The 20,736-nt window shown below is 35.9% G+C and overlaps 1 protein-coding gene across 4 annotated transcripts in view; it reads left to right on the top strand.

Annotated features, from left to right (window-relative positions):
- Window positions 1–12,402, top strand: part of GABPB1 (GA binding protein transcription factor subunit beta 1) — a 62,448-nt gene extending 50,046 nt beyond the window's left edge. For 3 of the 4 annotated variants that reach the window (XM_037502468.2, XM_037502466.2, XM_037502467.2), the window contains exons 7-9: window positions 1,887–2,072; window positions 5,777–5,892; window positions 10,903–12,402. In XM_037502468.2, coding sequence (XP_037358365.1) covers window positions 1,887–2,072; window positions 5,777–5,892; window positions 10,903–11,055 — 455 coding nt within the window. In that variant the 3' untranslated portion in view covers window positions 11,056–12,402. Of the gene's footprint in view, window positions 1–1,886; window positions 2,073–5,776; window positions 5,912–10,902 lie in introns of all 4 variants that reach the window. The other variant, XM_037502469.2, reaches the window with a different exon arrangement.
- The last annotated feature ends 8,334 nt before the right edge of the window (window positions 12,403–20,736 follow it).

Below are 20,736 nucleotides of genomic sequence, written 5' to 3'. Positions count from 1 at the left end.
TCCTTTACAGCTGCTTGTTTTTCATCCAGGATCCAGTCAAAGCTTATTGTATTTGGTTATTGTGTCTCTTTTGACTCCCTCAATCTAGGACAGTCACACTACCTCCTTTGTTCTTAATGATGCTGAAATCTTTGTAGTGTCTGTGTCAGTTGTCTGCAGGATCACCCACATTCTGATTCATCTGTTTTTTGATAATTAGATTTGGATCAAACATTTCCAGGAAGAGCACAGTGATATTTGTAATCTCCCATTACATCACATCAGTATGCACATAATGTCAGGCCATCCTGATAATGACTACTTGGTGAGAGTGGTGGCTGTTGGGTCTTCATAGACACATTTCCCCTTTGGTGTGATACTTTGAAAACATTTGAACATCTTGTTTCTCCAAAATATTCACCAGTGATTTTAATACTCATTAGTGATCGTTGTTTGCATCAATTATTTCTTTGGTTTTCACAATTATAATTTTTCTTATTTTATTAATTAATGTCATTCTTCTATAAAGATCTTTTCTCTTTCCCCCTCTTCTCCTTTATTATGAGGTATTATAATAAACGGATGTTTAAAAATTCACTGTATTATAATCCATCATTGTCATAATTCCTTTTTAATTGAATATAGCATATATACAAAAGTGTATAATATAAACTATTAGTCATTTATTGATTAATACATAATGATCATTGTTTGTTTTAAAAATGTAGAGGACACAGTTTATATTTTATGTATGATTTGTATCATTCAGCATGCTTTTTTTTCGGACTAAGTATTTTGCATTTAGTCACTTTAATTGCTATGTAGATTTCAATGTGTAAATCTATCACAATTTATCCATTCTACTTTTGATAGGTATATTTTTCAAGTTTGTTTCAGGTTTTTGAATAATGAGTAAAGTTTACTGTGTATATCTTTTGGGATTGGTAGTTGGGCATAAGTTTGCTTATGGGGAAAGGATTTTGGCAGTATTAACTAGTGATTTTTTTTAAAGATGTATTTTATTTATTATGCATACAAGAACTGAGGTATAGGCCAGCGGTGCGGGAGGTGAGAGGATTCACTAGAGACAGAGTGGGTAGCAGAACAGGTGGACCTACTAAAATAAGCTGCTGAGGGGAGCAGTGGGCAAGACTGGAGAGGTCTGCTGCCCATGTGGGTTAGCTTCCTGGCTGGGGAATGAACTCATGCCACAGTTGCTGGTGATAGGTTGATTGTACTGAAACTTTAACCCCCGTGCCACCAGGGAGACCCCCGTAACTCGTGATTTCTTTACCTAGGCAAAACCAGGGGTGGTATATGCAGCTGCCTGAATCTTCTCTAAACCTCATAAAATATTGAGTATAGTTTTGATTTTAATCATCTTAGTGTTAATGTATCATTCACTATCATAGTGTATATCACTTATTATAAGGCAGCCTTGCTTACATAATCCAATAAAGGAATACTCTTTAGTTTTTCTACTTGAAAAATATAAATTTCTATATTTATTGGATAGAAAATTTGTATCAACTCATGTAAATATACCTGAGTATAATCACATACAAAATTTCCTTTTGGGTTGTGGAATTTTGGTTAGCAAGCTTAGCCTTTATTATATCTGTGACCTTAGGAGATCTTATAAATTTTGTATCTCATATAACTAAATGAAGGGGAATTGTTTATTTAAATACCCATTTGCATAGGTTGGAACTCACTGAAAACTGTGGGACTTGTAGTCATCTATTCAAAGATACCTAGGCATTACTGGAAACTGAATTTAAAAACCATATAAAAGCTTTTGTGTGTTAGAAAGATGCAGTGAAAACCATGGTAGCAAAGCAAAAATAAACTTTTATTCATATTTTTAGATGTGATCACCAATTTTTACATACGTTTTGTCTTTTCAGTAGTGGCTACGGAGGAAGTAGTTACCGCAGAATCTGTGGATGGTGCAATTCAGCAAGTAGTTAGTTCAGGAGGTCAGCAAGTCATCACAATAGTTACAGATGGAATTCAGCTTGGAAATTTGCACTCCATTCCAACCAGCGGAATAGGTCAGCCCATCATTGTGACCATGCCAGATGGACAGCAAGGTTGGTAGAAGACATTTATATAAAGCTTGTGTCTACTTCTATATCTCAAGAAATTGTGATGTTTCTCAAGGCATTTATTTTTGCCTGCATTATATTTTATAGTCTTGGTGCAATTGATTTTAATTGCCTAATTTTATTTGCCTGTACTAATATTAAAATTAGCATACTTTTCCTGAGTATTTACTAGGTGGATAGGGGAATTAGTCCTTAATATTCTTTTTGGAAAGTGAACTTCAATAATTCAAAATCAGCATAGGACATTAACTTCCTAGTGTTATGGGACAGGGTGTGGGGGCACCCCAAAACTCCAGACCTGCCTGTTCTAAATAGGTTCTGCCATCCGCCACATTAAGACAAAACATACTCTAGTGTGTATGACATTTAATGGAATGGAACTTTAATACAATTAGTGTGCAACAAAGACAAGACAAAGAATACAGTTTCCAAATCAAGCACCCAAAGTTACCATTCCTCTTGTGGGTAAATGCCCAGCCAAACAGGGTGGCCACTGAGGCCTGATAGCCTGCCACAAGTCTAAAGCCTCTTCTGGTGGAGACCCATAGAGAAGGGTCAGAAACAGCAAGACAACTCTGGGAGGAGAAGAGCAAAATCAAAATCAAGATAAAAGCTGCCATTGTTAACCTCCCCATGGGTCTCTCACCTACATCTATTTTAACCAGCCCAGGACCAAAAAGCAAGTGCAGCTTCTTCACATGTCTCTCTGATCCATGTGCCTCCTCCAGATTGCCTTCTTGCTCCCCATCCTCTCTCTTTCCTTCCTCCTTCAGTCTCCTCTCCAGCTTCTCCTCCTCCCTGCTCAATTCCACCCTTCCTTGGGTGGGTCAGGGAACCTGGAACCTTCCCTTTTCCTGAAGACCATCTTGTTACACTAGGTCATTCAATGCGATTTACACATTGCATGAATTTTTAAAAATATGTAATAAGCTACGTTGAACGAAGTTGGACATAGGATTCCCGGTAGGAATATAATAGCTACTTTTGCAGTTTGGTTGATAACATTCCCATGTATTTCCTCTTGGAAATCACAGAGAATAATAAGATGGCTGAAACAAAAGCGCAGCAACATTTTCAGTGAAACTAAAAGGCTAAGAAAATTGTAAAATTCATATTTTAAGTATTTATTTATTTATACAAGCACTGGGCACAGTCAGAAGCGGGGAGGGTGAGAGGATTCACCAGAGACGGAGTGGGGAGCAGAACAGGCAGACTGACAAAACACACTGCTGAGGGAAGCAGCGGGCGCAGCAGGAGAGGTCTGTCGCGCCATGTGGGACCCTCGCCGGCGGCCGGGGATCGAACTGGCACCGCAGAGGCCGTGGGCAGCCTTGCAGCCCAGTGCTCAACTGCTGCGCCACCAGGGGAGGCCTGATTCATATTTTAAAAGCTGCCAAAAACATCTACCATCCTTACAGCAATGGCAAGAGCACCCTATGGAAACCCACAGTGGTGCATCAAGAAAAGAAAAGGGGTTTAATTCACAAATCATCAGTAAATATAAAGTCCCAGAAAGACAAGTCTCAGTCTGAGTAGGAAGTGTTATACCCAGGGCTAAGGTAGAATTGGGCATGAAGACTGGAGGGAAAAAGAAGGGCAGAAAATTCCTCTTTGAACAAGCATAGCCCTGCTCCATGTCTAGCTGGAAAAAGTGTGCATGCACATCACCTTTTAGAAAATGACTAGGATTACAGAGACCTATGGCTCGTCGAGGCTCGTAAGGGAATTAGGGAAGGGAAGGGCTAAAGGTAGAAATTCTCCTCAATCAAGTGTGGTTTAAAGTGACAGGAAATATGACACATTAATAGAAAGACCAGGTCTCAAGAAAAGAGCTTGTTGCTGTTGCAGTGAAGGGAACCATGGCTTGGGAAACCTAGGAGGCATTTCTTTCCTATTCTGCAGAAATGTGCTGATAGCTATTCCAGGACTTAGATCAGACCAAGGTACTTCCACAAAGCTTTACAAATTTTAAAGAGCTAATTCTACTTTTATGAAAAAGAAGAAAACTTACAAAATGTTTGTATTAAAACAGATAAAACATTGTTTCTAAAACCTGACATTATATATTTAGACTAATCTTATTGATGAACAAATGGTAAGAAACCCATGTTTTGCAATGAAAGGCTCAATATCATAAAGTTCTCAAATTTTTCTAATTTTTAAATGTAATGTGAAAAAAAGACTGTATTGGTTTGCTAGGGCTGCCCTAGCAAAATTCCACAAACTGGGCGACTTAACAGAAATTTCTCTCTCACAGTACTGGATGTTTGATGTCCAAGATCAAGGTGTTGGCAAGTTTGATTTCTTGAGGGCTTTCGCCTTGGCTTGCAGAGATGACTGTCTTTTTGCTGTCTCCTCACATGCTCTTCCCTTATTCTGTTTGTGTTGTCTGTGTCCTGATCTCCTGTTAATAAGGACAACAGTAGTATTTGATAGGGGCCCACCCAAATGACCTCATCTTACCTCTTTCAATGACTCCAAATTCAGCCAAATTCTGAGGTACCGTGGGTTAGGACTTCCATATTTTCTTTTTGAGGAGAACATGAGATTGAACCCATAACAAAGACCAATAGGTCTTTTCTTGGAATTAGTCAAAAAGATTCTGGTGTTTATGTTAATGGTGGGAGGAAGGAGAAAGAAGGGAAAGAAGAGCAATGGGAAGCTACTGAAAAATAAATAAACCTTTAAAGCCTCCATACTTAAAAAATGTGAAACTAAGATGAATATATAGACTACACAGACTGTAGAATGAAACAGATAAAAAACATCTCACTTCTTTCATGAGTTAATTTGTAAATGTAATAATATATGACTTAGAAGAAAATACTTTGTCAAATATTTCTAATATATTAAAGTTCATTGTGCTAAATGAATATTAGTTTTACTGTCTCATTTTCTGTGTGTATTTATAAATGACACTAAAAGAGTTTTTAATGTTTTAACAAAAAACCTTAGAGGCTATGAAACAGTTGTAATTTTTCCCACTGATTATTAAGATTGCTTTGCATGGTTTCAGCATGCACAGTCATTTTTCTGGTCCTGCACTATTGTGCAAAGCAAGACAACAACTTTCTCTCTATATATTTATAGTTATGTAAGGAAATACCAAAAATTAAGACAAAGCCCAACAACCCCAAACTAAAACAAGCAAAGTTTGTCAACAAACATTGTTCATGGTGGTGTATAGCCACAGTGGAATGTTATGCAGCTAAATCAAAGGAAGTTTTCTATGAGCGGTAATCCTGGATATAGGGAGTGAAAAAGTATATGCAGAATGATGTATCTATTGTATGTATGTTTCAATGTATATTTTGTATGTATGCACTTTTATGTGTTTGTTTTTACACAAATTAACACAAGAACAATACACAAGAAACTAATAAAAATAGCTTAGCAAAGGTAAAGTGATACCTCTCAGGATATGCTTGTTAAATAGTTTTGATTTAGACCATATGAGTGAATATATTACCTATAAAAATGACTTTTAAATTAGTAGGAACTTTAAAATTAGTAGCTTTAAAAGCAAGAAGAAGGCAAATATAGATATCCTCATAATAAAAAGAAAATAAATGTTTTGAAATTATTGTTTCAGAATGTATTTATTTTAGGTGACTTAAATCTACAGTGTCAAAATGTTTTGTATCTGCTAAACCTACCAGAAAATAAAATGTATGTTTTTTTCATTTTAGTATTAACAGTACCAGCAACAGACATTGCTGAAGAAACTGTTATAAGTGAAGAACCACCAGCTAAGAGACAATGTATCGAAATAATTGAGAACAGGGTGGAGTCGGCAGAAATAGAAGTAAGGAGTCTTTTGCCCGGTGTGTTTTGCTGCAGTCATCCAAAATAAATTCAATTTACTTTTCTTTATATTTTTGTCTTTTATATTTATTACTGACAATGTTGTTTTGATACAGAATGAAAGTAAATAGTTTTATTTTGTCTATTTTTTTTTTTGCCTTATACATTTAGCAAGCCCTCAATAAATAAATATTGAATGAATGAATGAATGAATGAATGAGTGAAGAATTTGTTTGTAAAAAGTCTGTCATTATGGTAACATTGGAATGTCTTTGGTTGTTGCTCTCCATCCTTATTTTCTATTAAACTTACATCATTCTCAAAAGTCACTAAAGGGAGTTTTTTTTTTTTTTTTTCTTTCAAAGATGAAGTGCAAATGCCTTTTGGGGGCTGGACGATACTCTTAAAGAAGGTTGATTTTTGTTACCTGGGTTAATTTTTAAAACGTGGTGGATAATTCTTATTTCACTATTAAATTCTTTATGGAAATTAAGTTAAATTAATTTAGCTGTTGGTAGGATTCAACTTTTCAATTTTCCCCCCCCTCAACTGAATCTGTAAGTATAAACTAGCTTGTAAGTGTAACTAAGCCATAGTTATCTCAGGTTTTTTTCTCATATGCCTGGAAATAAAATCATATCCCCCCAAGTTTGATACTAACTTATATCAATTGAAAACAATACTATTTTTAAATAACTTTGAAAGAGCAAGTGCAGTGTAAAGAATATTGGACTTGAAATTGAAATTGAGACTAACAAATTGAAACTGAGAATAACAATATCTCCATTCAGGGTTTTTAATGAGAATTGAACAAGTTAGAATACTCGCTACATACATATTCATAACATTGATATATGTGAATAGTAAATGTGAGTGAATATTTAGGAAATTTTTTCTTGCGGTTTATGGTATCATAGAAAAGAGGGTTTTTTTTTAAAGTCAATAAAAAGAAAACAATTCTGACTAAAGACAATTAAAAGATGCCCTTGCCCAAGTTAATTTAAATATTAGACTGGCTTATCTTTGGCTTTAATCCAAATAATATAGTATTGTGTTGAGGAGAATTGAATGATGGTTTAAGTAGAAAGTTTAATAAAATTATGGCTTTAGTTCTTGAGGATGAGCTGTTTTCTTCAAAACTTCAAAGTAACTTCAGAACATTGAAATACTTAGAAACTACCAATTTATTCCACTGAATAATATCTGAATAAAATTTAATCATCTTTTTATTACCCTTTTCTGATATGTCAGATCTTATTTTCTGGCATGGAAGTGAAAACTGTCATTTTTTTTTTCTAAATTTTTATTAAACATGCTCAGTTGAACAAGCTATATTTTAAGCAATGTGTAGCCTGTACTTTTATTTACCTAATGGCCAGTGTGAGTTGCTATTTTTCCTCAGAGGTTAGCTTGCTTTCTCTGTGCTCTTTCAGAACCCAAGATGAATAATTGCAAATAACAGGAAAGTATGAAATGAGTTATATAAATTAACCAGAATGAAGAAGTTAGAACTTTAAGGAGATGGAGTTTTAGTTTGTTAAAAAGGAGAGTGTTTTTTGTTTTGTTTTTAGTAATTAGAGCTTTCTGGTAACGGAAATCTTCTTTTCCATCACTGGAAATGTGCAAACCAAGGTTGTATGACCTCACTTATTCCAGAGAAGCCTTGAAGCAAGGAATGAGTAGAGATGGTATAGGTGGGCAGGGCATGTAGAATGAAGAGATAACCTCAAATGTTTTCATGTAACCAGGTAATCTTTTGAATTTATTTTCTTAGGTTGTCTTGTAGACAATAGAGTTGTCTTGGAGTCAGATTTTTATACTTGTCTTTAAATGGAAGTTTAGTGACAGCTTGGACATTAACCTGAGGACTTTCTCTAAAGCAGTGGTTCTCATCTGGGGCAATTTTGACTCCAGTGGACATTTTGCAGTTATCACATTTTAGTTGTCACAACTAGGGGCATACCACTGACATTTAGTGGGTAGAGCCTGGTATGCTCCTAAACATCCTATAATGCAAAGGACAGACCCCCCCACCCCCCAAGCCTTGTCTATTCCAAAAATATCAATGCCAAGATTGAGAAATCTGCTCTAAAGGAATTAGAAAAGTACTTCTTTTTACAGAATCTAACACGTTTGAGTTTTCTCTGTGTGTGGTTTTTTTTTTTTTTAATTTTAATGATTAGGAATATGGGTTGGAACCACATTTAGGTTTGAATTATAATTTACTGGTCATGTGATCCTGATCAAGTTATTTAACCTTTCACACCTTGGCTTTCTCATCTGCAAAAAGCAGAAAATTATAGCACCTACATTAAGATGATATTGTAGGCTTAAAATGAGAATGCATCTGAAGAACGAGTATATAGACAGGCATATAGTAAAAAGCTCAGTAGATAAATATAAAATTTATATGAGGTATGGTAGAAGATAATTCACTGTTATAAATTTTTGCTGTATGATAAAGTAAAATATAAATTTAAATATTATATATTTAAAATGATAAACTTCTAAGAAATAAACTTCTAAGAAATAATTGTTACTAACTAAAGCAGAATTCAAGAATCATGTTTGAAAATAAAAAAGCAAACTCAAGTCTTCCCTTATGCAATTGTTCCATTGCCTAATATAATGTATTACTCAGGTTTGGAGTAGTAGTGTAAGACAAATATCTCCTTTATTACTGCCAAATCTTGATTATCATCAGAATTTTTTTTTTCTTAGAGCTCTTCAGTGTTAAGATCTGTGAAGTAAAAAATTCTTTAGTATTACATCTTAGCAAACTAAAGTATGTTTATTTAAAAATGTCAAAATCAAAATCCTTTTATTGTAGTTTTATTGCAAAAGGGCAAAACCATGGGAGTGGTATTTCTTTTTAAATAAATATATCAGCTTTCTAATATTGCACTGTATATGAGTGAGATAAACAAATTATTGTTTGCATGAAGGAACAGTGTGGCATTTAATACATGCTCAGTAAGCATTTGACAACTTTTGAAAAAAGGTCTCTTTACATAAAATAAGTGATATTTTCCACTTTTAAAGATTTTTTATTTGATTTTAAAGGTGAGAGGGAAAAATCATTCTTTCCCCAAATACCTATATTCCTGAGAAAAATGAAAACACACACTCTTTAAAAATATAGTATTAACTATACTTTCATTCTGAAGGATTTAAATATATTCAGAGAAGTACATGTGATGTTTTTCTTTAAGATTTTGCAGGTTTAGTTAAGAAATGAACTGTAAAATTAGTCTCTTATTTGGCATAATGGCAGGTGGGAGCTCTGTTTTCCATTCATATTGGGGTGCATTGTACTAATTGAAATGAAAATATGCTGTAAGGAAAATAGGATTAAGTTGTATTCCTTTTTAGAGTGTTTACCTCAGTTTGCTTCCATCTTGTGAAGTAATTGTGAATCCTTTGTTGGTTCTAAATTTGAATAAATAGCTAATACCAGAAGATACCTTAGAGTTAATCTTTTCCAATACGTCTGGCCAAATCAGGACAAGTTTTTCTCTATATTCAAAACTTTGACTACCAAAGGATCTTGAACACACAAAAGTTTAAAACATTTCTGCAGGGCTATGAGTGGTCCAGAGGTGCTCTCTAGTCCTGGGGAAGCAAAACCCAACCCTCCCCTCTTCCATTGGTGTTCTCACAGTCTTGTCAGGGGACTGGTGTCAACTCTTTAAATGAGATTTGCCTGTTGGATGTCCTCACTTGTTCCTATTCTGTCACCTTACCTGGAGTAAGTAGGGCTTGGGGTTTACTTAAATTGGAACAAGGGGCACACCTTTCTTCTGTATTTTATGTAATTGCAAGATTTGGAGACTGCTTGTTTAATCAGTCACTTCCACATCTGGTAGACCCATACAAAAACTAAGTGAAGTGTTGGATTTAGCTTCATTCCCAGTGTGGAGGAGGGATTGGGGTTACAGGAAGGTAGGAGTATTATATTTGCTTCCTCTGTGGACCAAATGAATAGTGAAGGGGAGGGATCCTTTTGATGTTCACAAGGGACAAGGGTCAAATACCCTCATGCTATCCTCTTCCCCAGCAGGCTGCTGACACCTCACCTTCAGTTCCCTCTGGTCAAGTGTGTTGTCCAGTGTGAGCCTGGACTTCCTTGTGGCTAGTAGGCCTCCATCAGCCTCCACCCCACTAAGAGGTCCTGGACCTCTGTAATGAGGTTGTGCTTTGTTGTCCATGTACTTAGAGGTATGGGAAAGGACTTTTTGAAATGTTTACCCTTGTTTTTCGTAAGGTAACTAAATTGGGTTGCAGTGAAGAGATGGAGAAAGAATATTGTTTTCGTTGTACTAGATTTGTGTTTCAGCTCAATATGTTGAGGAATCTAATATATATGTGTGTGTATTATAGCAGTATAATGTAGTGAATCGTTATTAGAGAAATTATTTTACTGGGTTTTAAAATTGTTTCATTTAGGAAATACTAGTTTAGATCAGCTCTGTTTTAGAGGGGAGGAATCTTGCTATGATGAAGGAAGATTGTTGTTTAAAGCAGGATTGTTGTAATATTAGAACCTCATAAATTCTACTTTTTACTATGTTCATGGGAAAACTAAAACCATCTCTGAACATCATTATTCTCATCTGTAAAATGGACATCCTATTTATTGTAGAAACTTGTTATTAGAAGTCACCCTGTTTAGTCATATATTGGGTATTCAATAAATGTTTTGTAGTTCTTACCTTTAGATTAAAACGTCACACAGATGTGAAGAGATGGTTGTGTATTTCCCCCTTCAAGCTCTTCATTAAATTTTGTAGTATGGTTTCATTATGTTCATCCTTTTTCTAATTATGAAATTATTCATATCCTGGTGTGATACACAAAATTAGAGATTTTATTAGTGAATTGTTGAAAAGGTAACATTTCTAGGAAATATCAATAGTGGTTGTTTTAACTGCCACCTTATTTTAAAGGATGTGTACTTATGTGTGTTCATGTATTTGTGCAAAAATTGAAAAAAATTTTTTTTTTAAATTAGGAGAGAGAAGCTCTTCAGAAACAGCTGGATGAAGCAAATCGAGAAGCACAAAAATATCGACAGCAGCTTCTAAAAAAAGAACAGGAGGCAGAGGCCTACAGACAGAAATTAGAAGCTATGACTCGTCTTCAGACTAATAAAGAAGCTGTTTAATCAAAATGAACATGTAGTTTGAGTTTACTTTTGGTCAAGAAAGAATACAATCTTGAACTGTACACAGTAAGGTACAGTCATGGGAAGACAGGATAAGAGAAGAGACGGATTGATAATTGGACTTAAGCCATGAGCTCTGAATTCTTGTAACATAAAACTACTTTAGAAGTTGTGAAATGTATTTAAAACTGAATACTGTAAATAGTTTTTGTTTTTTTACAGTTCCAAATGAGTTGATAAAGATTGTCGAAGAGATCCAAAAACATAATAAGCCACTGTTTTTGTGAATTCTTTTTGATTTTAGTCAGAACCTTAATTTCTCAGAAACAGAACAGTTTTAAGGGTGATCGTTGATTAGACCAAATGTTGTGTAATAATTATGTGGTGGACTGATGCTGGAATTATTCCTGTAGGTATAAGCTTCTACATGAAGAGAAGATTTCTCCCAGGAAATCTTTGTACAGCTTTAAGTTGTCTCAGATTCTCTGAAAACATTTTTTAGAAAGCGAATTTTTATATTTGTTCAATTTCAGCTATACCCAAGTAGATTTACATGTATATGAAGCAACTATTTTTTAAACTTTCTTTTTTGTACATATTCTGCATGTTTTATAATTTCAAAATGCATCACTTGCGTAGGTATTTTTCCCACAAAGATGATGAAAGTTACAAGGAAAAAAAATAACCCTTTTATTCCATAGGTCTTTGAAACTAAGTAAGCTGGCAACTGGTTTTACTGGGATGACAATGTTCTTCGAAGGAGCAGCTTACAAGAAACTTGAATTTGCAAACTGCAAAGTTTATGCTTTTTAAAAAATTTCGTAGTGGGGATGTGAAATTGTATTCTGTGCCTTCCATCATGATTTCCACATGAAAGCACTTTAAGGCACGGATTTTAAGGTAATGTTTTTGGAAAACTCAATGCATATGGGTTTCTGAAATATTTCATGGACGCATTTCCCCCCCAGGAAATTACTCCAATTGAAAAAAAATTGCTTTTGTATGTAGAGCAAGAACTTTTTGTATTATAGTGATGCGATAGATATGTCTCACAACTTACTTTTCCCTGTGAAAGCTGTATGTCTGTGCTGTGACTTGGCGCTCATCACAATATTGTTGAATTCCACAATGTATGGACATTAAATGCTGACATATTGTTCATTCTTTTTTGTAAAACATAACTTCAAGCCCTTTTTTTTCCTTGCTTTATTTTTTGTTTTACTGCTTTATGAAAATGTTTAACCCTAAGATTCCTTTAGATGCCTATACTGTATAAAGAAGCAATTACCCTTAAAACTGTACTCTGGCCTACTTTTCTATTTTACAATTAAATATCTTTTCCACATATGTTCAGTGTAGACCTCTATTTTGACCACGTTTTATTCACACATTAAAAATTTTGTTCTGTGTGTTAGAGCTATATTCCATCATGGAGATATATAATTTGTACACTGTGTCTTCAAAGTCTTTGAGGTAATTCCTTGGAAATTTGTTAGTTCCCTCACCGGAATTATTAGGGTAGTTGTTAATGTAATAAAGGATCTAAACTATCAGACTGATAGTTGCTATCTAGGAGCTCTTATAAAGGTTTTAGGGCAGAGTTAACCATGTGCACATGTGGAGATATGAAATAGTACTCCCAAAATCACATAGTTACATAAACATTTGACCAATCAATAATATTTGAAGAAAAAAAGGATAAGAAAAAACATATTTTTTGTTTTTCCACTAAATTTTACATATATTTTAAATTACCTAAAACTGTAGATTTTATATATTTTAAATACCTTGGAGCTACTTTTTCTATGTTTTTGATTGTATCAGTGCTTTTATGGATTTTTCCTTATGGGCAAAATACTCTGACTTTGGAGTGTTGTAACAGAGAAAGGCCAGTATGTTCAGAGTGTAACTAGTGTTTTTGCTTCCCAACCTGGTTAGCCCTGAAGATTTTTTTTTAGAGAAAAAGTTTACCGAGGAGAAAAAGAACATAAATAAAGTGGGACTCCCAGGCCATGAAACCAGGCCAGGGAGGGGCAAGGAAGCCCAGCCCTGAAGAATCTTTAAACACAGCTGGAGATAAATTTCTGAAGTTAATGCCTTTAATTTCTAGTCTCCCGATTTAGTAGACTTTACCCCATGCAAGAAAAAATTTTGATCAGTCTGTTTGTTGTATTGGACTTGTGTAATTCTTCTATCATCTACACATGACTATACTATGAAATCAATACTTTGACAAGAATTTAAAACTTCAAATAGATTTTTTTTCTTACGTTTAGTTTTCAGTTGGACTGAAGAAGCTTTTCATTATAATCATTCTCAATGGTATTCTGAACAGAAGATTAAAAGTACTAACAGAATAATATAAAAGCGCTCAGACTTCCACACCCAGTGTATTTCCACTCCATAACGATTGACTTGTAGTTAAAGATCATCTGGTTGCCACATTAATGTCTACTTATTTCTAGCTATGTTGAATGAATACCTAAAGCAGCCAATTTCTCAACTAGGGTTCTGCTAGAGAAGCCCCAGCTCCCTAGATGTTAGGCCTAATGAACTCATTGTTTGGTAATGAATGGTTTCTTTCTTATGCACCTGGAATAGTACTGGTTAAGTACTATTTAGACATTGAGCTCATTAGATATATCTTGATTACCAGAATTACTCATTGAGATTTGACACCTGCCTGTGTCCAGTCATGGAATTCTAGGATTGCAAATTCCAGGTTGGATCTATGATGCTTTCAGAAAATCTCACCTGACGAATCTTATCTAGTGGGACTATATTTCTCAACATTTTCATTTGTTATTTATTTGTATCCTAAGTACTTATGAAAAAGGCTTGTAAGGTCATTTGTTTTCTTTGGTTTTGGAAATTTTTTTCTTAAGTCATGACAGAGTAGTTATTACTCTGCCAATGGCTGCTTTATGTTTCTATGTTGGAGGAGGGTTGGAAGTTGGAGTTTTTCTGTGACTCATAAAGACAAAGGAGTAAATGTGAAATGCCATGTAATTTGAATTATACTTGTTTATGACATAAAAAGACCCATATACAAATGTTTTTCTAAAACATTGTTCATGAAAATCTATGACAACATATGATCATTTATGATGTTATTTATTGAAATTTGAAGAAACCCTTGCTTATAACAGGAATTAATGAGTTGACAGGTATATTCCTGGATGCTCTACGCTCATGTAACTTTTTTCCTTCATTACCCCATATGAAATTTCTCCCTGATAAGATACATAAAATTTATTTGTGCTAATTCCTGGAAAACCTTAAGAATTGACCCAAAATATGTCAAGAAGAAAAACCTTTTCAGGGGCCTCCCAGGTGGCACAGTGGTTGAGCGCTGGGTTGCGAAGCTGCCCACAGCCTCTGCAGCGCCGGTTCGATCCCCGGCTGCTCCCCAGCCACCGGAGGAGGAGGGTCCCCCATGGCGTGCAGACCTCTCCTGCCGCCCGCTGCTCCCCTCAGCAGTGTACTTCGGTCCTTCTGCCTGCTCTGCTCCCCGCTCTGGCTTTGGTGAATTCTCTCACCCTCCCGCGCTGCTGACTGTACCCAGTGCTTGTATAAATAAATAAATAAATCTTTAAAAAAAAAAAAAAAGAAAAGAAAAACCTTTTCAGATACAATAAAACAATTATAGGGAACCTTAATATCCATGTGGATGGGTTCCCAACGCATTGGCTTAAATAGCAAATAGGAAAAAAAACCATTTCTATTCCCCTAGCTTCTATTGAATAAATAACTCCTCCATCATGCAGGTCAACTTAGGAATGAACTAACAGAATTGTTATTTCATTGAGTAATATTTACTGTACTGGACTTCATTATAGATAGCTACCGTGTTGTAGTTTGAGTGATGTTTGCTATTTGCTTTCTCTGTGCTAGCTGAGAAGAGCTCAGTGCACATGGAATCATTTTGACGTAAGTTCCCTCAAATTTCTCAGTGTAATCTCAGATGGAAAACAGTATCATCACTGGAAATATGCTTCTGGTTTCAAATCCAAAATTTTGATACCAATCTGTGTACGACTTAAACTATTTCCAAAGAGACATTAAGGAGAGCCTTCAAATTTTTGATCATTGTGATAAGTTGAAGTCCTTTAAAAATTTTCACTATCTAATGATAATCAAATATTGAAGATAATTTGGGTAAGGTTCTTAGGGGCTCTTCATTTTTAGATATATACTGTAACTCCTCCCAAAACTATTTTCTTCCTGGAAAAATTTTGGCATCATATCTGTGATTGTATCTACTATGTTTGCCCGGCCAGGGAGCTAACCCACATGGTTCAGCAGGCCTCTCCTGCCTTACCCGCTGCTCCCCTCAGCAGTGTATTTCAGTAGATCTGCCTGTTCTGCTTCCCATTCTGTGAATCCTCTCACCCCCTGCACCTCTGGCCTACACCCTAGTTCTATGCATGAATAAATAAATCTTTAATAATTGCTTACTCAGTTGCTCATTTAAATATCTTAGATCTTGGACCTCCCTGGTGGCACAGGGGTTAAAATCTCAGTGCTTTCAAGCTATCACTAGCCACTGCCACATGAGGCATGAATTTGATCCCAGGCCAGGGAGCTGACCCACATGGTACAGCAGACCTTGCCTGTCTCACCAGCTGCTCCCCAGCAGTGTGTTTCAGTAGATCTGCCTGTTCTGCTCCCCACTCTGTCTCTAGTGAATCCTCTTACCCCCCAACCTCTGGTTTACATCTCAGTTCTTGTATGCATAAATAAATATATAAAAAAAGGATGTTAAATAGCTTAGATATCATGCACAGATTATATATTTTTTACATATATTGCTATTTAATATTATATTTAAATATATAGTTCTATACAACGGATTTCCAATCTTTACTGTTTGATTACATGGATTGTAATTTTGAATTTTATAGATTTTATTTAAACATCTTGACGGTTAGAAAATAATTTTTTTTGTGTGTGTGTGGCAGGTAAAGCATTCATTTCTGTATTACTATTTTTCCTAATTACTTAAGACTTATCATCCTTATAATTCTCTGTTATCTCAAGTTTAAATTGCATTCACTTGTTTTCCAATAGAAAGACATCATATATTAAGAAAGATCATTCTTCAGTGAGTCTTTTTATTTATTTATTTTTTTAATAGAGGCATGTTTTTATTTATTTGTTTGTTTGTTTGTTTGTTTTTGTTTATACAAGCACTGGGGACAGTCAGAAGCGCGGGAGGGTGAGAGAATTCACCAGAGCCAGAGCGGGGAGCAGAGCAGGCAGAAGGACCGAAGTACACTGCTAAGGGGAGCAGTGGGCGGCAGGAGAGGTCTGCGCGCCATGTGGGACCCTCCTCTGGTGGCCGGGGAGCAGACGGGGATCGAACCGGCGTTGCAGAGGCCACGGGCAGCTTCGCAACCTAGCGCTCAACTGCTGCGCCACGGGGGAGGCCCTTCAGTGAGTCTTTTTAAAAAAAATTCTTGGTCTGCCAAATACTTCTGCCCAGTATCAGAAACTCTTATCATCAAACACTAGCATATTATTGTGTTTACTATCTTTTAAAGGTACAATTCAGTACTAACTGGTTTTTTTCTTTTTTTTTTTTAAAGATTATTTATGCATATAAGAGCTGGGGTACAGGCCAGAGATGCAGGGGTGAGAGGATTCGCCAGAGACAAAGCGGGGAACAGAGCAGGCAGACTGATGAAATACACTGCTGAGGGGAGCAGTGGGTGAGACAGGAGAGGTCTGCTTCGCCATCTGGGTTTCTCTCTGGCTAGAGGGGGATCGAACTCATGCTGTAGAGGCTGGGGATTGCTTCATAGTGCGGTGCTTAACCCCTTGTGCCACCAGGGAGGCCCTGGTTTTGTTGTCTTAATGAAAATTTCAAAACAGATAGTCCCTGCACCTACCACCTAGATTTAACACATCTTAAAGCTTACCTTCTTTGCTTAAATATTTTTTGTTTTAAACGTTTTTTCTTAAGAATCAGTGTTATAGGGCCTCCCCGGTGGCGCAGCGGTTGAGCGCTGGGTTGCGAAGCTGCCCGCGGCCTCTGCGGCACCGGTTCGATCCCCGGCTGCTCCCCGGCCACTGGAGGAGGGTCCCACATGGCGCGCAGACCTCTCCTGCCGCCCGCTGCTCCCCTCAGCAGTGTACTTCGGTCCTTCTGCCTGCTCTGCTCCCCGCTCTGGCTCTGGTGAATTCTCTCACCCTCCCGCGCTTCTGACTGTACCCAGTGCATGTATAAACAAAACAAACAAACAAACAAACAAATTAATAAATAAAAAAAATGCCTCTAAAAAATAAAAAAAAAAAAAATGAAAAAAAAAAAAAAGAATCAGTGTTATAGATGTAGTTGAATGAAGTCCATTTGTTTACCTCCCTCTCCCCAAGAAGAACACTGCTATTCTGAAGTTGAGTAAAAACATTTTCTTACTTATACTACACGCTGAATTTTAAAAATATGCATGGTAGTTTTGTGTGGATCTTAAACTTTTTAAGGCTATCACTATATGCATATCATTTTGCATATTTGTTTTTTTTTCAATTCATCAGTATTTTAGACCCTTATTCATGTTGATATTTGAATATCTAATTTATTTTTAATTATATAAAATTGCACAACATACCATAATTTGTTTATCCTTTATGTAGAGATATGTCACTTCCAACTTTTTGCTATTATAAGTAGTACTGTAATGAACACCCTCGTATGTTATCTGTGCACACACGTGCTAGGTTTCCCTAGAAAATGGAATGGTTAGGTCTAGGGTAGTAAGTCTTAACAAATATTGTCAAATTGCTTTCTAAAATGGCTGTGAATAGAGATGGGAATTTTCATTTCCCTCTATCTCACCAACACCTGATATTGTCAACTGTGATGTTTGCCAATCCACATTAGTAATTGCCCTGATTATTTTCCCTTTCCTATTACTAGTGAAGTTGAATATTTTTTTCCATCTTGTTTTTTGTCTGTGTTTATTCTTCTGTGACTTGCCAGTTCAAGGCCATTTTAATGGGTAGGGTTTATTTTTGTTGTTGTTTTGTTGAAGTTTAATATATTTCTGAAACTAATTTTTCACTGGTGGTATGACTGATTTATTTTCAATCTATTGCTATTATAAGCGGTGTTATAGTTATATACTTGTTATTTCACATGGATAAGGATATCCTTAAGTGGCATAATTGGGTCAAAAGGCAGGTACGGTTTTGGTAGATATTTGCAGAATGTCCTGCTATCACCTTTGTATGAATGTTCCAGTTTTCCTATAGCTTTGTCCACAGAGTGAATATCAATCTGGAATTTTGTAAAAATTGTTAAAATAAATAGAAGACGCAAAGAAATGGGGAGATATTCCCCTGCTCATGGATTTTAAGAATAACATTGTTAAAATGGTCATCTTACCGAAAGAAGTATACAGATTCAATGTCATCCCTATCAAAGTTTTAATGATATTCTTCAAAGAAGTAGACAAACCTTACAGAAATTCATATGGAGCCACAAAAGACCCCAAACAGCCAAAGCAATCCTGACAAAAAAGAGGAAGAATGCTAATATTACCTATGAGACTTTAAATTATGCTACAAACTATAGTAATCAAACTAGTATGGTACTGGGACAAAAACATACAGACCAGTGAAAGCCCAGAAATACACGCACACTTATATAGACAGTTAAACTACAACAAAGGAGCCAAGGGCATGCAGAGAGAAAGGAGAGTTTCTTCAATAAATAGTTTTGAGGGACTCCCTGGTGGTGCAAGGGGTTAAAAGGCAACCTATGAAGCAATCCGCAGCCTCTGCAGCACAAGTTCGATCCCCGGCCAGGGAGCTAACTCACATGCCACAGCAGACCTCTCCTGGCTCGCCTGCCGCTCCCCTCAGCAGTGTATTTCAGTTGGTCTGCATGTTCTGTTCCCTACTCTGTCTCTGGTGAACCCTCTCACCTCCTGCACCACCTTTTTTAAATCTTAAAAAAAAATAGTTTTGAGAAAATTGTACAGCCATATACTAAGAATGAAACTAGACTACTATCTCACATAAAACATATGCAAAAAAGTAACTCAAAATGGACAAAAGACTTGAATGTAAGACTGGAATATAAAATACTCACATAGGTAAAACACTCCATGACATAGACTTCAATGATGTTTTTGTGCATTCATCTCCAACAGCTAGAAAAACAAAAGAGAATATAAGAAATTGGGACTATAACAAATGCAAAAGCTTCTGCACAATGAAAGAAACTTATCACGAAAACAAAAAGATACTCTGTTTGGGAGAAAATATTTGCATGTTATACATCTGACAAGGGGCTGATATCCAAAATCTACAAAGAACTTATACAACGGAACAAATAGTAAACAACCTAATCAAAAAATGACAAGAGCAAATAGCACTTCACCAAAGAATACATAAAAGAAGACCAAAAAGCACATGAAAAAATTCTCATCATCACTTGTCATTAGGGAAATTCAAAGTGAAACTGTAACGAGATACCAGTCTCACTTGTGAGAAGTGGCCCATCTGAATAAACCCAGAAACCACAAGTGAGGGCAAGAATGTGGAGAAAAAGGAACATTCATACGCTTTGGGTGGAAATGTACATTGGTCTAGCCCATAGGGAAAAGGGAATGGAATTTCTCAAAATATTAAAAATAGAGCTACCGTAAAATCCAGCAATTCTGCTTCTGGGTATCTACCTAAAGAATGCAAAAACAGGGCCTCTCCTGGTGGCGCAGCGCCAGTTCGATCTCCAGCCACTAGCGAGGGTCCCACATGGCACGCAGACCTCTCCTGTCTCCCCCGCTGCTCCCCTCAGCAGTGTATTTCATTGGTCTGCCTGTTCTGTTCCCTGCTCTGGCTCTGGTGAATTCTCTCATCCTCCCGCGCTTCTGACTGTACCCAGTGCTTGTATAAATAAATAAATAAATCTTTAAAAAAAAAATAAAGTCTATGGGTGCCTTCATGTGGGTATGGTGTGGAAGCACACACCTGAAGGGTGTGATCCTCCACCTCTAAATCATATGCAGCATTGTAAATTAATGTTGCCTCAACTTAAAAAAATGGTTCCGTGTAGATTTGTATTTATTTTCTCAATTAAGGGTTTTTATTTTTTTCCTTTTGGCTAATTTCTCTAATTATTCTTTGCCTGTTTTTTCCAACTGGGTGCTGCTGGTCTTCTTGACTTTGTGCTATGAGTTGCAAATACTTTTTCTCAGTTATTATCTTTTGATTTTTCTTGTGGGTTTAAAAAAAAATGGTTGAACTTATGGTTTCCGGCTTTTGAGTCACAGTTAAATACTGTTCACTCTGAGGTTGGAAAGGAAAGCTAAAGCAAGACATAATTTTCATCTTTTTTAAACTGCTTTACTAAGACATAAAAATGTCTCACTTTATATAATTTTATGAATTTGTATGTACCCCTGTGAAACTATTGCCTCGATTATAGTGATGATTTCATATAATGTTATAATTTATTTTAAAAATTTAGACCTTTGGTTAAAAAAATTATCCAAGTATATAATGTGAGAAATAGATCCAACTTATTTTTTCAGGTGGATCCCTCTTGTTCTATCACAGTTTATTAAATTGTTCATTTTCCCCCTCTGATCTAAGATGCCATCTTCATTATATACTAACTTCGTGTATGTACTGAATTTGTCATTGTTTTACTTATGAAGATATATTTTATTATCT

Source organism: Talpa occidentalis, unplaced genomic scaffold (genome assembly GCF_014898055.3).
Source record: "Talpa occidentalis isolate TD23 unplaced genomic scaffold, MPIMG_talOcc4v2.1 talOcc4.11, whole genome shotgun sequence".
In the NCBI taxonomy this organism is placed as follows: Eukaryota; Metazoa; Chordata; class Mammalia; order Eulipotyphla; family Talpidae; genus Talpa; species Talpa occidentalis.
The sequence above is the reverse complement of the archived record's forward strand: the minus strand, read 5'-3'. Positions and strand labels throughout refer to the sequence as shown.